The 22,750-nt window shown below is 46.0% G+C and overlaps 1 protein-coding gene and 1 non-coding gene across 3 annotated transcripts; one reads left to right on the forward strand and one right to left on the reverse strand.

Annotated features, from left to right (window-relative positions):
* Positions 1–8,542: 8,542 nt before the first annotated feature.
* On the reverse strand, positions 8,543–22,746 carry SNU13 (small nuclear ribonucleoprotein 13). Of its 2 annotated transcripts, none has more exons than XM_010375165.2 (3): positions 22,612–22,746; positions 14,402–14,522; positions 8,543–9,809 (listed from the first exon to the last, which is right to left on the reverse strand). In XM_010375165.2, the coding sequence occupies exons 1-3, from the start codon at positions 22,612–22,614 to the stop codon at positions 9,547–9,549; spliced, it is 387 nt and encodes a 128-aa protein (XP_010373467.1). In that variant the 5' UTR covers positions 22,615–22,746; the 3' UTR covers positions 8,543–9,546. The 2 variants fall into 2 exon arrangements, with proteins under 2 accessions (XP_010373467.1, XP_010373546.1); XM_010375244.2 differs by lacking the exon at positions 22,612–22,746 and adding an exon at positions 16,499–16,760.
* LOC115892972 lies at positions 13,857–13,961 on the forward strand. Its single transcript, XR_004052937.1, has one exon. It is a non-coding gene; the product is annotated as a U6 spliceosomal RNA (small nuclear RNA).
* Positions 22,747–22,750: the final 4 nt, after the last annotated feature.

Below are 22,750 nucleotides of genomic sequence, written 5' to 3' on the forward strand. Positions count from 1 at the left end.
ACCAGGAAGTGCGCCATCTAGTCTTCACAATGCGGAACTTAAGCAACAGAGGCCGCGGCAATTTTCGGGCCTCATGGCTCCGGACAGGTCCTCCTTTTTTATATTATTAGTGGCTAGAAGATAGTCCCTCGGGAACTGCGCCTGTCTTAGGTTGGAGTGACACATCTCTTCACTGGTACCCGTCATGGGATTAGGCAGTAGCTATGACGGCCCTCCTGTCTTAGGTTAGTGAGAGATGACACTCTCTTACCCGTCATTGGCTGTCCAGTTCAGCGCACAGAGAAGGTGGTTTATGGCAAGCATAAGTATGGACCACCGTGATCTTCTTGTTCAAGGCGATGATAATGGACCTGTATGGGTTTGGCTTGGATGGCCTCGATTTGTTGCTTAATGAATGTCATGAGCTTATTGAAAATTATAGGCCCCAAAGAGAGTAAGAGCAATAGGCAAAGCAGGGGGCCCAATAACGGTATAATATAGGGGAGGAGTCCATGGAACCCAGTCCAAAACTGGTTATCAGTCATTTCTTTTCGTCGTTTTTCTAGGTCTTTTTGTAGACGCTTGATTTTATCTCTGACGATCCCGGACTTGTTGGCGTAGAAACAGCACTTTTCCTGTAGAGCTAAGCAAATACCTCCCTGTTCGGCAGTTAATAAATCTAGGCCTCTCCTATTTTGGAGCACTACTTCTGCCAGGGAATCTACTTGATCTTGTAGATCTTGTATAGTACTTGAGATGGCCTGCATATCTGAGATCAGTTGGCGAGACAATTTGGTGTATTGAGTAACAGAAACCCCTAGGCCTGTAGCCCCTGTTGTAACAGCGGTAGTTATGCCTAATCCTGCAAGTAGGGGGATAAATTGCACAGCCCTCTTGTTTCTACTTAGAAAATGATCTATGGCCGGAATAGGTACAGGTTCATCTCCAGGGATAATGTCTATATCTGGCAGAAGGGTGGCAAGGATACAAAGTCCTGTCCAGTTTGCGGGTAAATAAGTATATGCTCTATTGTTGCCGCATATAAAAACTGAACTGTTAGGGGCACACAGCGAATGAGAAACATTAGTGATGATAGAGCAGTTAGTGAACTCAGCTATGCCTACGTCAATGTCATAGGAGTTGTTGAGAAATGGAGAGTAGATGCACAGAGAGTCAGAGAATTCGAGGGGCTGTACTCGAAGGGGAGGAATGATTGTACAGGAAATATTGGATGCATATCTTGAATCATTACTGGGTATGGCAAGAGGAACGGGATCCCCTAATGGTAAACATAGCCAACAATCACTGGCTAGACCAGAGTTGGAATTATTGAGCAGACTATGCGTAACAGTGAGGAGGTCAAAGGTGTGAGCATCAATTTTTTCTTTCCCACGAGTTTTGGGCAAGGCCAAGGGGTGGTAATGAATTTCCGGGTATAGAGACCTTTGTAACTCAAGTTTTTTGTGTACCATAATTTCTCGGGCCTTATCTTGTGGTCCTCCACCATCAGAGATATGAATAGGAGGTTTAGTACTCCAGCAAACAGGCTGTCCTACCGTTCCAGTACAGCCGGCTGATATAAAGTTATTGGTGTTTCCTAAAACTGTAGGGACATTGCTGGCCCCTATAGTAGGGGTCCTAGTATTAGTTAAGATGGCTGTATAGTATGTTTTACCGCCAGAGTTACACTGTTGATAAGCAACAAAACAGGAGCTGTGCAGAGAATCTTTAAACTCTTGACAGGGGCAAGTCATGTTATTCCCTTCGTTAGCTATTTTTGGGGTAGATACACAGCTCCACTTAAGGGAGTTAAGTGGCTGATAAGCTGTGTGAGAAGAACAAGGTACAGTTGTGATATAAGAATTAGGTGGACTGGTGAAATATCCCCCCGCGCAATCACAAGGTTTACCATGCCGTTGCTGTATTATAGTTAGGGCTTCTCATGGATCACCAAAACCGGCATGGACTTGGAGAGCCTTGTAGGTCAGCAAGAGTGTCCAGAGGAATCTGTAATTGGAGTTCATCTCTGCAATAAAAGAGAAGGTATTCTCAGGGAGAAAATTACTCCCTGGATTGACTATTGTTAGGTACCTGTCTTACCAGTCGCTCTGGCAGCCATCTGGCTGCGTCATGAATTTGGGAAAAAACACAAACTGAGCCTCTTCCCCAGATTAACACTGGGTCAGGACCATGCCATGTGTTGTCTAATGGGTCTCTCCACTTGACCATGGCAAATTGTTTTTTGGAGCCAGAATGCCAAAATCGATCAGCTGCTGATTTGTTTAGATCGTCTAAATTTAAAAAATTCAAAATAAAGAGTGTGTGATTAAGAATATTTCTAGGGGTGCCCTTAGTAGGGTACCATTCCCCCTTTTTTATCTTTTCAATGGTAGTTTTTAAGGATAGGTGAGCTCTTTTGACTATTTCTTGTCCTTGAGGATTATATGGAATACCGGTAGTATGTTTTATTTGTAATTTAAGACAAAAGTCTTGGAAAGCTTTAGATGTATAGCCAGGACCATTATTTGTCTTTAGTTGTTTAGGCTTCCCAATTACAGAAAAACAGTGTAATAAATGAGCTATTACATGTTTGGTAGCTTCACCTGTTTGTAGGGTGGCTAGTATAAATCCACTAAATGTATTTATACATACGTGAATATATTTTAAATTACCAAATTCTGAATAATGGGTGACATCCATTTGCCAGATCATATTGGGAACTAGTCCTCTTGGGTTCATTTCTAAGTGAGGGACTGGTAGGTAGGTTATACATGTCTGGCATTGTTTAACTATTTGTCTAGCTTGTTCCCTAGTTATTTTAAACATTAATCTTAGAGTTCGAGCATTAAGGTGGTGTAAGGCGTGAGCAGTCTGTGCTTGATTTAGGTTTGTATTTGTAGTTATAGCTACAGTCTTGGTTGCCAAGTCAGCCATTTGGTTGCCTTGGGATAGAGGTCCTGGTAATCCTGAATGAGCTCTAATGTGTCCAAGGAAAAAAGGTGTTGATCTGTTATGTATTAATTGTTGGCATTGTAAAAATAACTTGGCTACATGTGACACATGCTTAATTTGTGCTACTGTCTCAAGTAAAGGTATTGAGTGAACTAAGTATGCACTGTCGGTATAAATATTAAGGGCCTGATTTGGGAAAGCTGACAGCACAGTGATTAGGGCATGTAATTCTACTAACTGAGCCGAGGTATGGCTGGTTTTGAATTTAACAGTGGTGTCTGCAAAGGTATATGCAGCAGTTCCTGTGGATGACCCATCAGTGAATATTAATAAGGCATTGTCTAAAGGTGTTTTACTGATGACATGAGGAAAGACAAAAGCATGCAGTTTACAAAATTGGATAAGCTTATTTGGCGGGTAATGGTTATCTAAGTTACCAGCATAAGAGGCGCAAGCAATCGGCCACGTTTCAGTGTTTTGTATTAGCCAATGGATTTGTGGCTTAGAATAAGGTTGTATGATCGTAGAGGGTTCAATTCCAAAATATTTTTTGCTATTGTCTCTCCCTAGAATAATTAGATCTGCTATGGCATCATAATAGGGGAGTAATGCCTTTTTGGGTGATGAAGGCAAGTGGACCCACATAATAGGGTTATTTTGCCAGAATAAACCAGTAGGTGTTAGTGTTGTGTTAAATATTAAAAAGGTTAATGGCTGTGAATAGTTTATGTTAGTAACAAATTGCTCAGCAATGGCTGTTTCTACTTTATTAAGTGATAGAAGGGCTTTTGCTGATAAAGACCTAGGAGAATTAGGGTTCGGATCTCCTCTTAGGGTGTCAAATAAGGGTTTTAGTTCTCCAGTGGTAAGTTTTAAATAGGGTCTAAGCCCATTTATGTCTCCAAGAAGTTTTTGAAAATCATTAAGGGTCTGGAATTTATCTCTACGGATAACTGCCTTTTGATTTATGATTTTTTGTCCATTAATTTGAAAACCTAAATATGTATAAGGATCTTATAGTTGTATTTTTTCTGGGGCTATTTGTAGGCCTGCCGTAGTTAGGTTTTGTTTTAGTTGAGCAAAACACTGTAAAACTTGCTTTCCTATTTTTTCTGCTATGAGGATGTCATCCATATAATGTACGATATATATTTGTTTCCATGTCTCTCTAACTGAATGTATGGCTGTAGCCACATATTTTTGACATAAGGTGGGACTATTAGCCATGCCCTGGGGTAATACTTTCCATTGGTATCGTTTTATCGGTTCTTTAAAATTTACCGATGGTAAGCTAAAGGCAAATCGCTTTTGGTCAGTTGGATTTAAAGGAATTGTAAAGAAGCAATCTTTAAGGTCTATGACAATCTTTTTCTTTTTTTTTTTTTTTTGTATTTTTTTAGTAGAGACGGGGTTTCACCATGTTAGCCAGGATGGTCTCGATCTCCTGACCTCGTGATCCGCCCGTCTCGGCCTCCCAAAGTGCTGGGATTACAGGTTTGAGCCACCGCGCCCGGCCGACAATCTTGAAATATCCTTGAGGGATTGTTACTGGAGAAGGCAATCCTGGCTGTAAAGCTCCCATAAGAACCATAGTAGCATTTACCGCTCTCAGATCCTGTAAAAGCCTCCATTTCCCGGATTTCTTTTTTATGACAAAGATGGGGGTGTTCCAGGGCGAGTTACTTTCTGTAATGTGTCCTGCCTCCAATTGTTCCTGCACTAATTGTTGGGCAGCAGCGAGTTTTTCATTGGTTAGTGGCCATTGATTAACCCAAACAGGTTCGTCTGATTTCCAAGTAATTGGATCAGCAAACTTTTGGGGTGTAGGCATGTCAATGGCCATGTCTAAAAATTTGCAAGCCCCTTTTAATCTAATTTTATTGTGGCTGGAATTGGTTGTAAGATGCCATCTTCCTTTTTACCTAGTCCTTTTCCGGGGTGGTAGCCTTGAGCTAACATCTGTGCTGTGACTATATCATTTGGACTACACATCATGACCTTCATTTGGGAAAGTAGATCCCTACCCCAAAGGTTAACAGGCAAATCAGGGATAATGAATGGCTTAATGAGACCGGAATTATTTTCTTGGTCTTTCCACGTGAGATATTTGGAGCTTTGTCTAGGGTTATTAGTCTGGCCAATACCTCGGAGGTTTGTTAAGGTCTCAGAAGTAGGCCAGCTAGAGGGCCAATCTTGTTGTTTAATAATTGTTACATCGGCCCCTGTGTTTATTAGTCCTGTAAATGGTTTTGCATCTAACCACAAGGTGAGAGAGGGTTTTTGGTTAGTGATGGGCTATACCCAATATATATTTGAAGATCCAAAGCCTTGTTTGCCTCGTATAGAGTGTTGGATTTTGTTGTTAGTTTTAATTAGGGGCAATAGGACCAGCTGTGCTATTCTATCTCCCTGAGGGACAGTAATGATATTGTCAACAGCCTTGGCCATTATTTTGATTTCTCCAGTATAATCATTATCGATTATTTCTGGAAAAACTTGTAGACCCTTTATAGTGACACTACTCCTTCCCAATATTAATCCAAAGGTATCAGGAGGCAAAGACCCATATATCCCAGTGCTTAAAGCTTGTGCCCCCATCTCGGGCGTTAATACTGTGTGGGAGGTGGAACAGAGGTCCAGTCCCGCACTTCCTGGGGTTGCTCTGCTAAGTTGTGAAATGGATTGTTGTTGCTGGCTGGAACAAAGCTGACCGCCCCATAAGCTTGTTTCGGGGCCTGGGGCTGGCCCCTCATTCCATTTTCCTGTTGGGGTGGCAAAGGATTTCCTTGGCAGTCAGTCTTAGATTTACATTCATTTGCCCAATGTTTTCCTCTTTTACATCTAGGGCAGAGACCTGGGGCTTTTGCTTCTAAGGGTTTAGCTACTTCTCCCTTACAATCCCTAGCGAAGTGCCCCATTTTTCCACACTTGAAACATCCTTTGTTATTTTTTTGTTTATTAGCGAGGAAGTCTTTCACGGTTTGCCCACTAAAGGCGGCAGCCATAGCCAAGCCTTGTTGATATGAAGGCCCTATATCAGAACAGAGGCGGATGTACCCTGTTAAGTCTGTTTTCTTTCTATAAGGTCGAATTGCTGTCTGACAAGCCGGGTTGGCATTTTCGTATGCCAGTTGTTTTACATAATCTACTCCGGCCTCTGCGTTGCCAAATATTCTGCTGGCCGTAGTTAAAAGCCTGTGCACAAAGTCTGCGAAAGGCTCATCAGGTCCTTGTTTAACCCCCGTGAGTGAGGCCCCTGGATCTCCCTTAACAGGAAGCTTTCTCCAGGCCTTAGTAGCCGCTGCTTGAATTTGAGAGAACAGTCCGGGATCATATTGCATTTGGGCATCGGTCTCTGTGTAATTGCCCGAGCCTGTTAGCATGTCAAAGTCCCAACCATTTCCTGCTTGTTGGTTTCTTTTAGCTGTAAAAGACTCCCACGACGGTCAGAGGGATTTTTGTTTTACTTCAGTCGCCGGCCTTTTTCCGCGCCCTCTTCCTCACGTTATTCCCTCGTATCCAAGCCACCTTGGGCACCACTTGTCCCGTCCTGCGGGATCATTAACGCAGACCCTGGAGGAGGGGGGGGGGGGTGGGAATTTAGAGAGACAAGAGACACAAGAAACGGAGACATGACAGTGCTCTGATCAAGTCTCATTTAATGGTGGCGGTGCAATGCCTTATATAGGCTGAAAGGAAAGAGGAAGGGCTCAGAGCAGGCAGGGAGGAGAATAATGAGAGACGTCACCAGGCGCATGCTTGGTAGACTTAGTCTTTCCCGGGCGCGGGAGGTTATCTACGCGCGGGCGGGGAAGAGTTCGCGCGCGGGTAAAGTTGATGATGAAGGACCAGGAAGTGCGCCATCTAGTCTTCACAATGCGGAACTTAAGCAACAGAGGCCGCGGCAATTTTCGGCAATTTTCGGGCCTCACGGCTCCGGACACATCACTGTGTAAACACCATAGAGTATACTTAGAAAAACCGGCTGGGTGCGGTTGCTCACGCCTGTAATCCCAGCACTTTGGGAGGCCAAGGTGGGCGGATCAAGAGGTCAGGAGATCAAGACCATCCTGACCAACATGGGGAAACCCTGTCTCTACTAAGAATACAAAAATTAGCTGGGTGTGGTGTCGTGCTCCTGTAATTTCAGCTACTCAGGAAGCTGAGGCAGGAGAATCGCTTGAACCCAGGAGGCGGAGGTTGCAGTGAGCTGAGATTACACCACTGCACTCCAGCCTGGGCGACAGGGCGAGACTGTCTCAAACAAAAACCCTAGATGGAATAGCCTACTATACATACACCTAGGCTACAAACCTGTACTGCATGTTACTGAATACTGTAGGCAATTGTAACACAATGGCATTTGTGCATCTACACATAGGAAAAGTACAGTAAAAACACAGTATTATAATCTCATGGGACCACTGTCATTTATGTGATGTCATTGACCAAAAACACTGAATGCACGACTGTGAAAAAGTAAGCACTGCATAAAATTCCACCATCCAAAAATACAAAACTGCTTCAGGGGTGGTAATAAGAACACTGGAGTAAGCTGGGACAAATGACCAGCCCAGGATGCACAGAACAGGTCCAACTGGCCAAGGTGGCTCCCAGGTTCCCCCTGGTGTGCTTCTTGCTGGAGAAGGGGTATATGGGTCCAAGCTGGCAAAGAGGGGATCTATTCTCACTTGACCACTATGGTATCCAGTTATTTGCACCTTGGAAGATTTCTCAAGCTGAGGTATTAGGCTCCCAAGGGACTTACCTTTATAAGATAGTTAAGTAGAAGAGGCAAGTGAGGGGGCAGTGGCTTGAGTCACCAATACCAATCCTGCATGTGCCAAGGGTTACTAGAAACCCTGATTCTCCAACAGTGATTCTCAATTGGGGGTGATTTTACTGCCGGGAGCATTTAACAAGGCCTGGAAACATTTTCTCATGGGCCGGGCGGGGCGGGGGGGGGGAGGGGCCGGCGCGCTGCTACTGCCACCTAGTGGGTAGAGGCCAGTGATGCTACTAAACATCCTACAACACACAGCACAGTCCCCACAAATTAACCAACCCCAAATGTCAACAGCACAGAGGTTGAGAAAGCCAGTTCCAGTGATAGCAATGCTCCAGTTGAGTCTGTATGACGTTTTGAACTGCCAAGGCAGAAAATACCTGGTAGGAGGAGACAGTTCTTCCATAGCCTTCTGGTAAAAAAGTCTAAGCTAAGTGGCCAGGCGTGGTGGCTCACACCTGTAATCTCAGTGCTTTGCGGGGCTGAGATGGGTGGATTACCTGATGTCAGGAGTTCAAGACCAGCCTAGTCAACATGGTGAAACCCCGTCTCTACTAAAAATACAAAATTTGCCGGGCGTGGTCGTGCATGCCTGTAATCCCAGCTACTTGGGAGGCTGAGGCAGGAGAATCACTTGAAGCCAGGAGGCAGAGGTTGCGGTGAGCTGAGATCATGCAATTGCACTCCAGCCTAGGCAACAAGAGTGAATCTCTTTCACAAAGAAGGAAAAAAAAAGTCTAAGCAGCTATCACCACTCTAGTAATACTAATATGTCTTCTTTCCAATTTTAGCCGGATACTTACTAAGAATCAGGCACTGCCATTCTGTCATCAAAATGGAATAGATTTCTTTATTAGGATGCTCACAAGAATGGAGAACACATGAACTAGCACTCTCCTCATGTGACAGAGAGTACATCTAACCCACAGGGTGGCAGGACACAGGGGAAGGACTCTCAGAGCTGGTGCCAAGTGTCCACCAAAGAAAGTCCCATTCACCAGAGAGAGGCTGTTTCCTTGGACTCCATCATCTCTGTTACAGCTACCAGCCAGGTCTCCATGATCTTCCTGGAATCCTTCATGCCAGCACCAGTTCATGCTCTCTGACCTTGTCACTCCCGACTCTTTCAAGACCCAGGTCAACTGCCCCATGGCTCACTCACCCAGACCGCCTCTGGAATCCTGCAGCACATCTCTTTGGTATGCTGCTGCCCTGCCACCCTCAAGGCCATGGTTGGGGGTAGGGGGAGAACATCAACATCACATTACCAAAAGCAAACAGCAGGGGTACATGAGTAAATGACACTTGGACATAGCCAAACAACCTCACAGAACACATGCTTCCTCCCCCAAATGATACATAATCGCCCAAGTGCAAAGGAAACCCCTTGATCACTTTAACACATATGAACGATTCTGTGTGCCAGGCACAGGGATACTTAATGAATGGTGTTTAATTCCACCACACTTTGCACACAATAGGAAGCTAGTGGCTGAAAGCTGGAACCGGATCTCTATCCTGGCTCCATCAGCTTTCTCCTGGCTCTTTCTGCCTTTCAACAGTGCCACCACACTGCTTCTATCTGCTCTGAACACTTGTTCCAAAAAGGGAGGATAAAAGGATGAAGGATGGCAGAGGGAGGGAGGGAGGAAGGGAAGGGGAAAACAACCCTATAAAACACAACAAAAACAACACAAAAATCCAGAAACAAGATTTAGTACTACAACATTTTATAACAATAGAGAGTAGCTGAAAATACTACATGCTAACACAGACAATATGATACACGACCTCAGGGGGGCAGGGAGCACGTGGCAGAGGCCATAGGTTTAGACTAAGAGCCTTTCAATGGACTGCTGAATGGATTGGATCTGCTGTTTCAGCTGCGAGCCCTCTTTGATGGTGACAGAACAGGCGATGACAGGCCTGGAGACCCCACAGGCTCTTCCCAGGGCCTGCTTGGAGCGTACAAACACGTAGGGCACGTTCTTGTCTTCACACAGCAGTGGGAGGTGCAGAATGATCTCCAGTGGCTCGGCGTCTGCAGCCATCACGATGAACTCAGAGATGCCCCTGTTGAGGGTTTTGGTGGCTGTGGAGAGAAGGGCGTGAAGCTAATAGGTGATGTGGGCTTGGGCTTGGGCAGGGCAGCCACAACAAACTGGGAAGAATGCCTAGGCACACACAATTGTGTGTGTCCTAGACTGGCCCTGGGATGTGATAAAGGATTCAAACATCAGTCAGTCATACACAATGGCCTTTTCTCAAGCTCTACATTAAACCCACCACTTATCCTCGAAACACGTCCTGAATCTGACCTTTTTTTTTTTTTTTGAGATGGAGTCTTATTCTGTCTCACAGCTGGAGTGCAGTGGTGCGATCTTGGCTCACTTCAACCTCCGCCTCGCGGGTTTAAGTGATTCTCCTGCCTCAGCCTCCCAAGTAGCTGGGATTACAGGCATGTGCCCCTAATTTTTGTATTTTCAGTAGAGACAGGGTTTTACCATGTTGTCCAGGCTGGTCTCGAACTCCTCACCTCAAGTGATCCACCTACCTCAGCCTCCCAAAGTGCTGAGATTACAGGTATGAGCCACTGTGCCCAGCCTAATCTGGTAACTTTTTTTTTTTTTTTTTTTTTTTTTTTTTTGAGACGGAGTCTTGCTCTGTCCACCAGGCTGGGGTGCAGTGACACTATCTCGGCTCACTGCAAGCTCCGCCTCCCGGGTTCCCGCCATTCTCCTGCCTCAGCCTCCCAAGTAGCTGGGACTACAGGCGCCCGCCATGGCGCCCGGCTTTTTTTTTGTATTTTTAGTAGAGACGGGGTTTCACCGTGGTCTCGATCTCCTGACCTCGTGATCCGCCCGCCTCGGCCTCCCAAAGTGCTGGGATTACAGGCGTGAGCCACCGTGCCCGGCCTTTTTTTTTTTTTTTAGATGGAGTCTCGCACTGTCGCCCGGGCTGGAGTGCAGTGGCACAATCTTGGCTCACTGCAACCTCTGCCTGCCAGGTTCAAGTGATTCTCCTACCTCAGTCTCCCAAGTAGCTGGGATTACAGGCGCCGCCACCATGCCCAGCTGATTTTTTGTTTCACTATGTTGGCCAGGCTGGTGTCAAATTCTTGACCTTGTGATCCACCCACCTTGGCTTCCCAAAGTGCTGGGATTACAGGCGTGAGCTACCGTGCCTGGCCCTGACCACTTCTTTCTACTCCTCTGCTATACTTGTCCAAGTCACCATCATCTCTTGCCTTGTCAACTGCAAGAGCTTCCACAAACCCCCACCAGCAAGTAGTAGTTTATTAATAAATTAGTACTTCTCAAGGTATCACTGACTGAGAGTCAGAGTTTTACTATCTCAATCTGCCATAATCAATACTTCTAGAAAGCTCACCCCACACGGGACTCACCATGCACGTTCAACACCCCACAGCACCGTTTCAGATGCGTACTCTCCTGATTGCTTGCCTCTGTGGCTCAGTGCGAATACTCTGCATTCGTGCTGGAGTACTGGAGAAAGGCACACAACTCTAGAGCTACACTGCCTGAGTACAAATGCTGGCACTCATTCTTGTTACACAAATGACCTTGAGCAAGGTGTTTAACTTCCTTACTTTTATCATCTATAAAATAACTTCTACCTAATAGGATTCTACCTAATAAAACAATAATTACCTAATTCTTCTTAACCTAATTCTAATTACCTAATAATTCTACCTAATAGGATTCTTGAAAGGATTAAACAAGTTAATAAGAATGAGGCTAGGCGTGGTGGCTCACACCTGTAATCCTAGCACTTTGGGAGGCTGAGGCAGGTAGATTGCCTGAATTCAGAGTTTGAGACCAGCCTGGGCAACATGGCAAAACCCCATCTCTACTAAAAATATAAAAAATTAGCCAGGTGTGGTGGCATAGGTGGGAGGATCACCTAAGCCCAGGAGGTCGTGGTTGCAGTGAGCCATGATCAATGCCAATGGACTCCAGCCTGGGCTACAGAGACCCTATCTCAAAATAAATAAATAAATAAATAAATAAACAAACAAACAAACAAACAATAATAATACCTGACACACGGTAAATGCAAAGCATGTTCATTTCTATTGATACTACTATAGTTTATTCACCCTACAAAAGTCATAGGAGTGACTCTTTTACAGTGGCCTACACTGTCTCATGTGATCTCCTAGTACCTCTCATCCCCTCACTTAGTTCCAGCCACACACTAGCCTCCTTAGAGTCCCTCAAGCATGCCTTTGCACCATGCCCAAAAACGTTTCTTTCCAACACCCTCATCTATTCAGTTCTCTGCTCAAACTTCAGCTCCTCAGAAAGACCTTCTCTGAATACTCCATCTAAAAAGACCCACCACTGCCATTCCTATCTCCCTTCTCTACTTTATTCTCTTTTACAACATTCTTTACCACCAGTCATAAAACCTATGTCTTTCTCCACTGGAATGTACGCTCCAAGAAGGCAGAGACTTCGTTTTGTTCACTAATGCATCACCAGCATATTTACATGTGCCCGGCACACAGCAGGCAATCAATAAATATGGCAAGAAAGAATACCTGACACTGAGGCAGAAGTATGGAAAATTGCTGCATCTCCCTCCCTGAACTCCTAGTAAGCATATTCTGAACTGAGTCGCTGAGACTGAGCATATCCATTCAAGGATCTGTGTGCCTAGCACCGTGCAAAGTATGGCAAGAGGAAATAAGGTTGCTCTGTGTCCATGAGTCCTCATCTACCTGAGGTGTAAGAACTCACGTCCCTGCCCAGCCAAACTGACCTGAGTGCATCAAGTGAGAAGAGACACCTCCCAGGAGAGCTGGTGAGTCACCCTACAATGCCCCACTGGCCACTGCTATACCAGGCACTGCAGTTACCGCAGTGTGACGAGCAGGGAGGAAAGAGCACCACGATGAGACCCGGAGAGTCTACTTTATCTTCCTTCAACAACACAGGTAAAAGCGATTATAATGGTTCTCCTAAATCTCAAACACGGTTCACAAAATCTCTAATGTTTCCATTAAAAATCTTCAATGACAAAAGAACTCTACCACATCACACTACCGGCATCTGTTAAAATGCAAGTATTCTGGCGGGGTGTGGTAGCTCACACCTGCTGTTATCCCAGCACTTTGGGAGGCCGAGGCAGGCAGATTGCCTGAGCTCAGGAGTTCAAGACCAGCCTGGGTGACAGAGTGAGATTCTGTCTCCAAAAAAAAAAAGGCTGGTGGCCGGGCGCGGTGGCTCAAGCCTGTAATCCCAGCACTTTGGGAGGCCGAGACGGGCGGATCACGAGGTCAGGAGATCGAGACCATCCTGGCTAACACGGTGAAACCCCGTCTCTACTAAAAAAAAATACAAAAAACTAGCCGGGCGAGGTGGCGGGCGCCTGTAGTCCCAGCTACTTGGGAGGCTGAGGCAGGAGAATGGCGTGAACCCGGGAGGCGGAGCTTGCAGTGAGCTGAGATCTGGCCACTGCACTACTCCAGCCTGGGCGACAGAGCGAGACTCCGTCTCCAAAAAAAAAAAAAAAAAAAAAAAAAAAAAAAGGCTGGGCAGCCAGGGCAGCCAGGCGCAGTGGCTCATGCTTATAATCCCAGAACTTTGGGAGGCCGAGGCGGGCAGATCACTTGAAGTCAGGAGCTCGAGACCAGTGTGGCCAACATGGTGAAATGTCATCTCTACTTGAAAAAAATAAAAATAAAAATAAGGCTGGACACAGTGTTTCACGCCTGTAATCCTAGCAGCACTTTGGGAGGCCAAGGCAGTGGATCACCTGAGGTTAGGAGTTCGAGACCAGGCAGACCAACATAGTGAAACCCCATTTCTACTAAAAATACAAAATTAGCCGGATGTGGTGGTGCATGCCTGTAATCCCAGCCACTTGGGAGACTGAGGCAGGGGAATCACTTGAACCCAGGAAGCGTAGGTTGCAGTGAGCTGAGATCCTGCCATTGCACTCCAGCCTGGGTAACAAGAGCGAAACTCTTAAATAAATAAATAAATAAAATTAAAAAAAAAACGAACAAAGTGAGGGTATCCTATATTACCTCTGGGCAGAAGTGCAGAAGTATCATGCACACATAATTATTCCACTGAAAAACAGCTTTTTTTCTTTTTTACAAAGGGATGTGGTGCTCACTTCAGTAGCACATATATTAAAATTGGAACAATAGAGAAGATTAGCATGACCCCTGCACAAGGATGACATGCAAATTCATGAAACGTTCCATGTTTTTGAATAATTGCATCCAAAAAAAAAAAAAAAAAAGGGAGAGGGGTAGGGAATGTTTCTGGGAACCAAATGAAATTCATGAATGTTAAGTATCCATCGTATAAGGGATGCTAAAAAGCATTAATATTCCTTTCCTTCTGATGGCTCTGGAGAGGTCATACAGCTGCTATACAAAGTCTCTACAACTGCTTTCAAATGGCTCAGCAAAAATAAAATTAATTTATAGAGTGAAAAAGAAGGTAAATGTGGCAAAATGTTAATAACTGGGGGGTCTAAAAAAAATTCTTAGCCCATCAGCTTTAGCATCTAATGCCAAAGACCTCCTACTGGTTGTAGTCAAAAGCAGCTAGCCCTCTTCCTCCCAAATTGGAAATATAGACCAGAGGCCCCACATGGAAACAGGTGCCTTTAACATTCCCCCAGAGCACCCTGTGGCTGCCTTACCCTCATTGGCTCCTTTCCGAAGCTGCTTATAGTTACATGACTGCTGAACGAGATCCAGTAGTTTCTTGGTGAGGTGGGCATCGGCAAGGGGATAGGCCTTCGGATTCACATCGGCCTCAGTCTATGCGGGAAATAAAAATATCAGTCAAATTGAGCCAGAAGTTTTCCTACCTGAGTCACAAAATACTAATCAACAATTGAGACACAGCGGGCAGGTGCCCTACTCCCCAACCCTCAAACACACAAAACACCAGGTAGTTAACAATGGCCTTTCCACTCCTACCTTCGAAAAAAAGGAAATACAGTATTAGGAATTACACAGTTCAATAAAGTATACTAAAGCTCGTATACTTTTGTCTTTCTTCAGCCAAATGTTTCATAATATTACAGCAAATGGATTACAAATGGGCTCCCATGGCTCAGCATCCATTTGAGTCCATGGGTAATCCATTTCTGTTTTTTAGACAGAATCTCGCTCTGTTGCCCATGCTGGAGTGCAGTGGTGTGATTTCAGCTCACTGCAACCTCTGCCTCCCAGGTTCAAATGATTCTTGAGCCTCAGTCTCCCAAGTAGCTGGGACTACAGGCGTGCACCACCATACCTGGCTAATTTTTGTATTTTTTGTGGAGACAGGGTTTCACCATGTTGGCCAGGCTGGTCTCGAACTCCTGGCTCATGCCTATAATCACAGCACTCTGGGAGGCCGAGGCGGGTGAATCACCTGAAGTCAGGAGTCCATGGGTAATCTTTAAATTTGAATTTCCATATTCCACTGGAATTTACTGAATCAATAAGATATAATTTACAGTAAATGTAGCACAAAGTTCTCTTTCCATTCCCCATTCTATATGCATATCTTCTGTTCAAACCCCTGGTTTCCAACACACCAAAGTATTTCCTCACCTACTCTACAATACACACAAAATGGTTCCAAAATTGCTACATCAATATACCACCTCTACCAACAAACTGACCAAAGTCAAAATTTATTTTTGTTCTTAGGATATACCCTATTAAAGTCATCCAGTGACAGGACTTTGTTCAAAAGTTATTCAAATTAAAATTTTCCTTGTGGTTAGCAATTTGGTATACAAGTAGGTTTCTTTCGTTTGTAGTCAGCTTGCTTTAAATTTTATTTTTCAAATATGTAAAATATCTTCATGGTTTAAAAGTCAAAACTATGCCAGTGATAGCAACTCAATATTCTGACAACTGGGAAAGGGAAACAATCATCCTCTGTGCCTTTCCTAAATGCTGTATTAGGAGGTAACCAGATGAGAATTACCTCTTGTATCACTATTCCGCCTAATAAATAAAGAGGGAATGGTACACTTAAATATCACCAACTTGCAACCCTTATTAACTAATTAATGGCATTTGCAGTTATGTTAAAAATCCTTACTTTATAAATACATACTGTAATACTTATGGATAAAATGACGTCATTGAGATCTGTGTCAAAATAACCCATGTAGGGGCCGAGCGCGGTGTCTCACGCCTGTAGTCCTAGTTATTCGAGAGGCTGACGCAGAATAGCTTGAACCCAGGAGGCGGAGGATGCTGTGAGCCGAGATGGCGCCACTGCACTCCAGCGTGGGCGACAGAGTGCGACTCCGTCTCAATAAATAAACATACATCCATGTAGGGAGCAAACTGGGTGAGTGGCCTTCCTTTTCCGCTCCTTCCATCTCATTCCCACTGCTCCAGTTAACCATTTCATTACTTTCATCTCTCTCTCTTCTTTTTTTACAAACACATATTTATGTACAAGGATATATTCATATTATAACGCAGGTGCGGCCCCGCATGTCGCCATCGAGTGTAAGGTGCGAATTGCTAGTGACTTGCTGCGGCTACCACCTAACCTCGGCCTTGGAGGCTAGACACAGGGTGGACAGCAGTCCCTGGAGACGGAGAAGGCCAGGTTGGACCACTCATCTATAGCGCCTGTCTCGGTGGTCTCCTGCCCGACACCGCGCGCCTGCCTTTTTCTCCTTCAATTTTTTTACAGCTTTTCTGACACAGCTGGACCACGCTTGCGGCACCGCGGCTCTCGGGAGGTGACCTGTGGGTAGGGCCCCAGTAGGAACACTCACCATAGCGTCTGTCTTGGTAGCCTCTCGCTGGACACCGCGAGGACACCACGCCTGTTGGTCTGGATGGTCTGCTGCCCCGCACCGCAAGGACACGGATGCCCCGCCCCCAGGAGCAGGAAGTGACGTCACTGCCGCCAGCGGAAGTGACGTCCAGGGCCAGCCTGTACACCAGGACTCCCTGTCTTCTACCTAACTCGTTATCTTAGGCGAACCTTTCCTGGTCCCAGGACAACTACAAGAAATTAGGTGAAGGATGGAGGAGTTCTCTAAAGGAAGGTGGTTGGGGGAGGTCGAGGGAAGACCTCCATACTATTTTTCTCTTCCTCAAACATTTATTTAGAGACGTAGTCTCCCTCTGTCGCCTAGGTTGGAGTGCAGTGGCGCAATCTCGGCTCACTGCAACCTCAGCCTCCTGAGTACCTGGGATTACAGGTGGCCGCCATCACGGCCAGCTAATTTTTGTATTGTTGGTAGAGACGAGGTTTCACCACTTTGGCCAGGCTGGTCTCGAACTCCTGATCTCATGTCATCTGCCTGCGTCATCCTCCCAAAGTGCTGGGATTACAAGCGTGAGCCGCCACACCTGGCCATCCTTTCTTTTTAATGTCTATAGAGCGTGTCTCCTTCATATGTTACTCACTTAAACCTTTTCTTTTTAGAGACAGGGTCTCGCTCTGTCACCCAGGCTGGAGTGCTGTAGTGGCATCTTGGCTCACTGCAACCTCCTCCGGGGTTCAAGCAATTCCTCGGCCCCAGCCTTCAGAGTAGCTGGTACTACAGGCACGCACAACCACACCCGGCTGATTTTTTTGTATTTTTAGTGGAGACGGTGTTTCACCATGTTGGCCAGGCTGGTCTCCCAACTGCTGACCTCAAGTGATCCGCTTGTCTTGGCCTCCCAAAGTGTTGGGATTACAGGAGTGAGCCACCGCGCCTGGCCTTATGTTTTTGATTAGTCTTTCTGAAGGGGACTTTCCTGGGCTCAAGTGGTCCTCCTGCCTCAGACTCCCAAGTAGCTGGGACTACATGCATGCATCACCACGTCTGACTCATTTTTTAATTTTAGAGGCACTGTCTCATTATGTTGCCTATGCTGGTCTTGAACTCCTGGCCTCAAACAATCTTCCTGCCTGGGCCTCCCAAAGTACTGGGATTACAGGCGTGAGCCACTGTGCCCAGCCCATTTATATATTTTTAATCTTTCACTATTATATAAATGCTATAATGTCTAATCTCATCTATACCTAATCTGTATTATGTTTCATTCAGTATATCTGTAAGATAAACTCCTAGAAGTGGGATTAATGAGTCAAAAGATATAATATGCATTTGTAACTTTTACATCTATTCCAAACTGACCCTATACAGGGTTTAACAACTTGCACACCCGCCAGCAATGCATGACAGTGACAAATTCCCCAAAACTTTGACAACAGTGTCAAACTGAACTAGCTTTGTTGCCTGGGGTGAATCTCTGGGGTTTGTTGTCTCGTGCCAAGAAAATTTAGGGCACGGACACACAGGAGTTTAGGAGCAAGGTTTTTTTTTTTTTTTTTTTTTTTGAGATGGAGTCTTGCTCTGTTGCCCAGGCTGGAGTGTGGAAGTGCGATCTCGGCTTACTGCCACCTCTGTCTCCTGGGTTCAAGCAATTCTCCTACCTCAGCCCCGACCAGTAGCTGGAATTACAGGTGCACACCACCATGATGGGCTAATTTTTATATTTTTTAGTAGAGACTGGATTTTGCCATGTTGGCCAGACTGGTCTCAAACTCCTGACCTCAGGTGATCCACCTGTCTCAACCTCCCAAAGTGCTGGGATTACAGGCATGAGCCACTGCACCTCGCCAGGAGCAGAGGTTTAATAGGCAAAAGAAAAAGAAAGAACAGTTCTCTCTGGTGAGAAAGAGGGGCATCAGAAAGGAAGAGACCCAGCAGTATGCTCTACTTTCTATTTCAGCAATTTCTCCTTTTGTTTTTTTCTTTCCTTCTACTTTCTTTAGGGTTATTTTGTCTTTGTGTGTTTTTCCTACCTTTTTAGCCCCTTTCTCCGTAGCGTTAGCATCAGGCTCCAAGTGATACTTTCATTATATCCTTTGATTTGTTTCTTCCCCCCTCTGCCCTTGTCACTTATGCTCTGGTATGTGGTATTTTCATTATTGTTCTGTTCCATTTTTGAATTCCTACTACAATGTCTTTTTTTTTTTGAGACGGAGTCTCGCTCTTTCGCCCAGGCTGGAGTGCAGTGGCGAGATCTCAGCTCACTGCAAGCTCTGCCTCCTGGGTTCACGCCATTCTCCTGCCTCAGCCTTCTAGGTAGCTGGGACTACAGGCCCCCCCCACCACGCCCGGCTAATTTTTTGTATTTTTTCTTAGTAGAGATGGGGTTTCACCATGTTAGTCAGGATGGTCTCCATCTCCTGACCTCGTGATCCGCCCGCCTTGGCCTCCCAAGTGCTGGGATTCCAGGCATGAGCCACCGTGTCCTGCCTCCTACAATTTAAAAATCTGATAGTTTATATTTTTCATTTCAAAATACTTTGTTACTAATTTTTAACTTATTTCCATTTGGGTAGGGCAAAAATGGTATGTAATATTAACAATGTTAAAATTTGCAAGGCTTGCTTTATGGCCAATTTTCAAAAATGTTCCATGTTTGAAAAATGTATTCTGAACTGGCTGCAGTGGCTCAGGTCTATAATCCCACCAACTTGGGAAACTGAGGCTGGGGACTGATTGAGGCCAGAAGTTTGAGACCAGCCTGGGCAACACAGTGAGACCCCCAACTCTACAAATATTTAAAAACTTAGCTAGGGCAGTCTAGGCACTGTGGCTCACACCTGTAATCCCAGCACTTTGGGAGGCCATGGTGGGTGGCTCTCCGCGAGTTCAAGACCAGCCTGGACCACATGGTGAAACCCCATCTCTACTAAAAATACAAAAATTATCCGGGCGTGGTGGCAGGCACCTGTAATCCGAGCTACTTGGAGGCTGAGGTAGGAGAATGGCTTGAATCCGGGAAGTGGAGGTTGCAGTAGGCTGAGATCCCACCACTTCACTTCAGCCTGGGTGAAAGAGTGGAACTCCACTCAAAAAAAAAAAAAAAGAATTACCTTTTTGTTGTTGAGACAAGGTCTCACTCTGTCACTGAGGCCAGAGTGCAGTGGCATGACAATAGCTCACTGCAGCCTCGACCTTCAGGGCTCAAGTGATCCTCCTGCCTCAGCCTCCTCAGTAACTGGGACTACAAGTGTGGGCCACCACTCCTGGCTAATTTTATTTTATTTTATTTTTTATTTTTTGAGATGGAGTTTCGCTCTTGTTGCCCAGGCTGGAGTGCAATGGCACAATCTCAGCTCACCACAAGTTCCGCCTCCCGGGTTCAAGAGATTCTTCTGCCTCAGCGTCCCGAGGAGCTGGGATTACAGGCATGCGCCACCATGCCAGGCTAAATTTTGTATTATTAGTAGAGACAGGGTTTTGCCGTGTTGGCCAGGCTGGTCTGCAACTCCTGACCTTGTGATCCGCCCACCTCGGCCTCCCAAAGTGCTGAGATTACAGGCGTGAGCCACCGCACCCAGCCAACTTCTGGCTAATTAAAAAAAAAAATTGTTTAGGCTGGGTGCAGTGGCTCACGCCTGTAATCCCAGCTCTTTGGGAGGCCGAGGCAGGCAGATCACTTGAGGTCAGGAGTTTGAGACCAGCCTGACCAACACGGCAAAACCCTGTCTCTATTAAAAAAACAAAAACAAAAAATAGCTGGGCGTGGTGGTGCATGCCTGTAATCCCAGCTACTTGGGAGGCTGAGACAGGAGAATCGCTTGAACCCGGGAGACAGAGGTTTCAGTGAGTCGAGATCCACCTGCCTCGGCCTCCCAAAGTGCTGGGATTAAAAGTGTGAGCCACCACATCCAGCCATACAAATATGTTTTATTTGATACTACAGTAGGGATTTTATTTTATTTTTTGAGACAGAGTCTTGCTTTGTCACCCAGGCTGTAGTGCAGTGGCATGATGTCAGCTCACTGCAACCACTGCCTCCTCGAATATAGTGATTCTTCTGCCTCAGCCTCCTAAGTAGCTGGGATTACAGGCATGCACCACCATGCCCGCCTAATTTTTGTATTTTTAGTAGAGATGGGGTTTCACCATGTTGGTTAGGCTGGTCTTAACCTCATGATCCGCCCACCTCGGCCTCCCAAAGTGCTGGGATTACAGGTGTGAGCCACCGTGCCCGGGTGGAAAGTTTGGTTAATAATTTATCACCTTTTATTTTATTTATTTATATTTTTTGAGATGGAGTCTCACACTGTCACCCGGGCTGGAGTGCAGTGGCGTGATCTTGGCTCACTGCAACCTCTGCCTCCCCAGGTTCAAGTGATTCTCCTTGCCTCAGCCTCCCAAGTAGCTGGGATTACAGGTGCCCACGACCACGCCTGGCTAATTTTTTTGTATTTTTAGTAGACAGGGTTTCACTATGTTGGCCAGGCTGGTCTTGAACTCCTGACCCCATAATCCACCCACCTCAGCCTCCCAAAGTGCTGGGATTACAGGCATGAGCCACCGTGCCTGGCCCTGTCCCACATTTTAAAATAGATATACTTAAAAATATTACGTGGAACCCCCAAAGTATGTACAACTATGATATGTCAATTTAAACAAACTTTTAAAATTGCTGTTGTTTCCAACAACCCATTCTCTGGAAATCAGGATCCTCAACTCTCAATAAATATCAAATTCATAAAAGAGGAAAACTTCAGGAATCTGAACAGCCATCAAATACCTAAATGTTTCACTATTAATAAACAAAAAAGTTAAACTCAATTTTAAAGCCAAACTACCTAGCTTATAAACACTAATTGAAACTTGCTTAGGGTGTATTTATTCACCTTTCAATTTCTTCAGAGGTTAAATAAATTAATGAACGATATCATACCACCAGCCAACCTAAATCCCTACCTAGCGTGATCAGTTTGGTTTCCCTGTACACCAGACAGCCAAAACTTGCAAGGTTTTGATTGGACAACAAATACTGCGCGTGCTCACTCTGTGCCAACCATGAGGACTAGATGTTTAACATGCTTTATTTCATCTGATCCTCACAACATCCTCATGCACTGTCATCCCCATTTTACAGTTGAGGAAAACTGCAAAGTTCAACCTGAGACCATCCGATTCCAAAACGTTTCAGGGAACTGCATAAAAGCGAGCACTGAGTTTGAAAGCTTCGAGTTCTAGGCTCAGCCAGGTACTAAGCTTCAAAATGCACGGGAGGAGGTTTGGGGGGAGTGCTACCGCCGGGATCCAAGCTCCGGTGGAAGGATTAACTATAGAAGTTACAGTGCTTTGCAAATTCTTCCCTCCTCACCAAGTGCCAACCAAAACGACTACGCCAGGACACACGTTTTAGAACTTTCCCTATATGTTTAAAAGAGACGACCAAGAGTTTAGAGACGCCGCACGTGGTGCTACCAGACTTCTGGGTTTTGAAGCCACCACCTTGCGGGAGAAGCCCTTCCTGCGCTCCAGAAGTCGCGCTCACTTCATGTTCCCCACAGCCCCCAAATGCCAAAGTCTCCTCTAAGTCCCTGGCGCGTGTGACTCGCGGCGAGCACTAGGCGCACACCCACAGGAGATCTCCTGGATCCCAGCAACCGGGGTGGGGTGAGGTAGGGTGGGTAGGGGAGGTTGATCCGAATCCCAGGGTCCCACGCCATCGTAGATTTCGTACGAAAAGAAACAAGGGAAAAAAAAGTTGGAGCCAAGTTTTCTTCACTCAACTTTTTGCCCTCTCCCACGTGGGTTGGTCTCTTTCTCCCGCTGGGCCATGCCCCCTCCGCTCGCCGCAGACCTTCTGCCACGCAAACAGACCGTGCGACAAAGCACCACAGCAGCGGGGATCCAGAGGTTTCCTGAGTTCTAACCTCGAGTTCTAACCTCGGGCCAGGCTGTTGGGAACCCGCGGCTGCTGGAGTTCTAACTCAGGGCCCAGCGGTTAAGACCCAACGCCGGCGGATGAGACGGCGCAGGGTCTAAGCCTTCATCTAACAGGCGAGGGAGTGAACGCAACCCCGAGTCTCCTGCTTCCCGGTCCCTTGGCCGGCGCACGCACTCACCATGGCTGCTGTTCCGCGGGCTCGGCACTCCTAGGGGAGCACAACCGACTTTTGAGCAGCGTTCGCCTCCACCGGAAAAACTCACAGAAGCAGCAGCGGAAATGGCCCCGCGCGGCAGGAAGCAAAGATGACGCTACGC

Source organism: Rhinopithecus roxellana, chromosome 13 (genome assembly GCF_007565055.1).
Source record: "Rhinopithecus roxellana isolate Shanxi Qingling chromosome 13, ASM756505v1, whole genome shotgun sequence".
In the NCBI taxonomy this organism is placed as follows: domain Eukaryota; kingdom Metazoa; phylum Chordata; class Mammalia; order Primates; family Cercopithecidae; genus Rhinopithecus; species Rhinopithecus roxellana.

What these genes read in the sequence shown, in the direction of transcription:
- SNU13 (XM_010375165.2), bottom strand. An exon ending in TCGGAAAGGAGCCAATGAGG is followed by an intron (nt 9,810 to 14,401) that starts GTAAGGCAGCCA and finishes TTCTCTCCACAG; the next exon opens with CCACCAAAACCCTCAACAGG.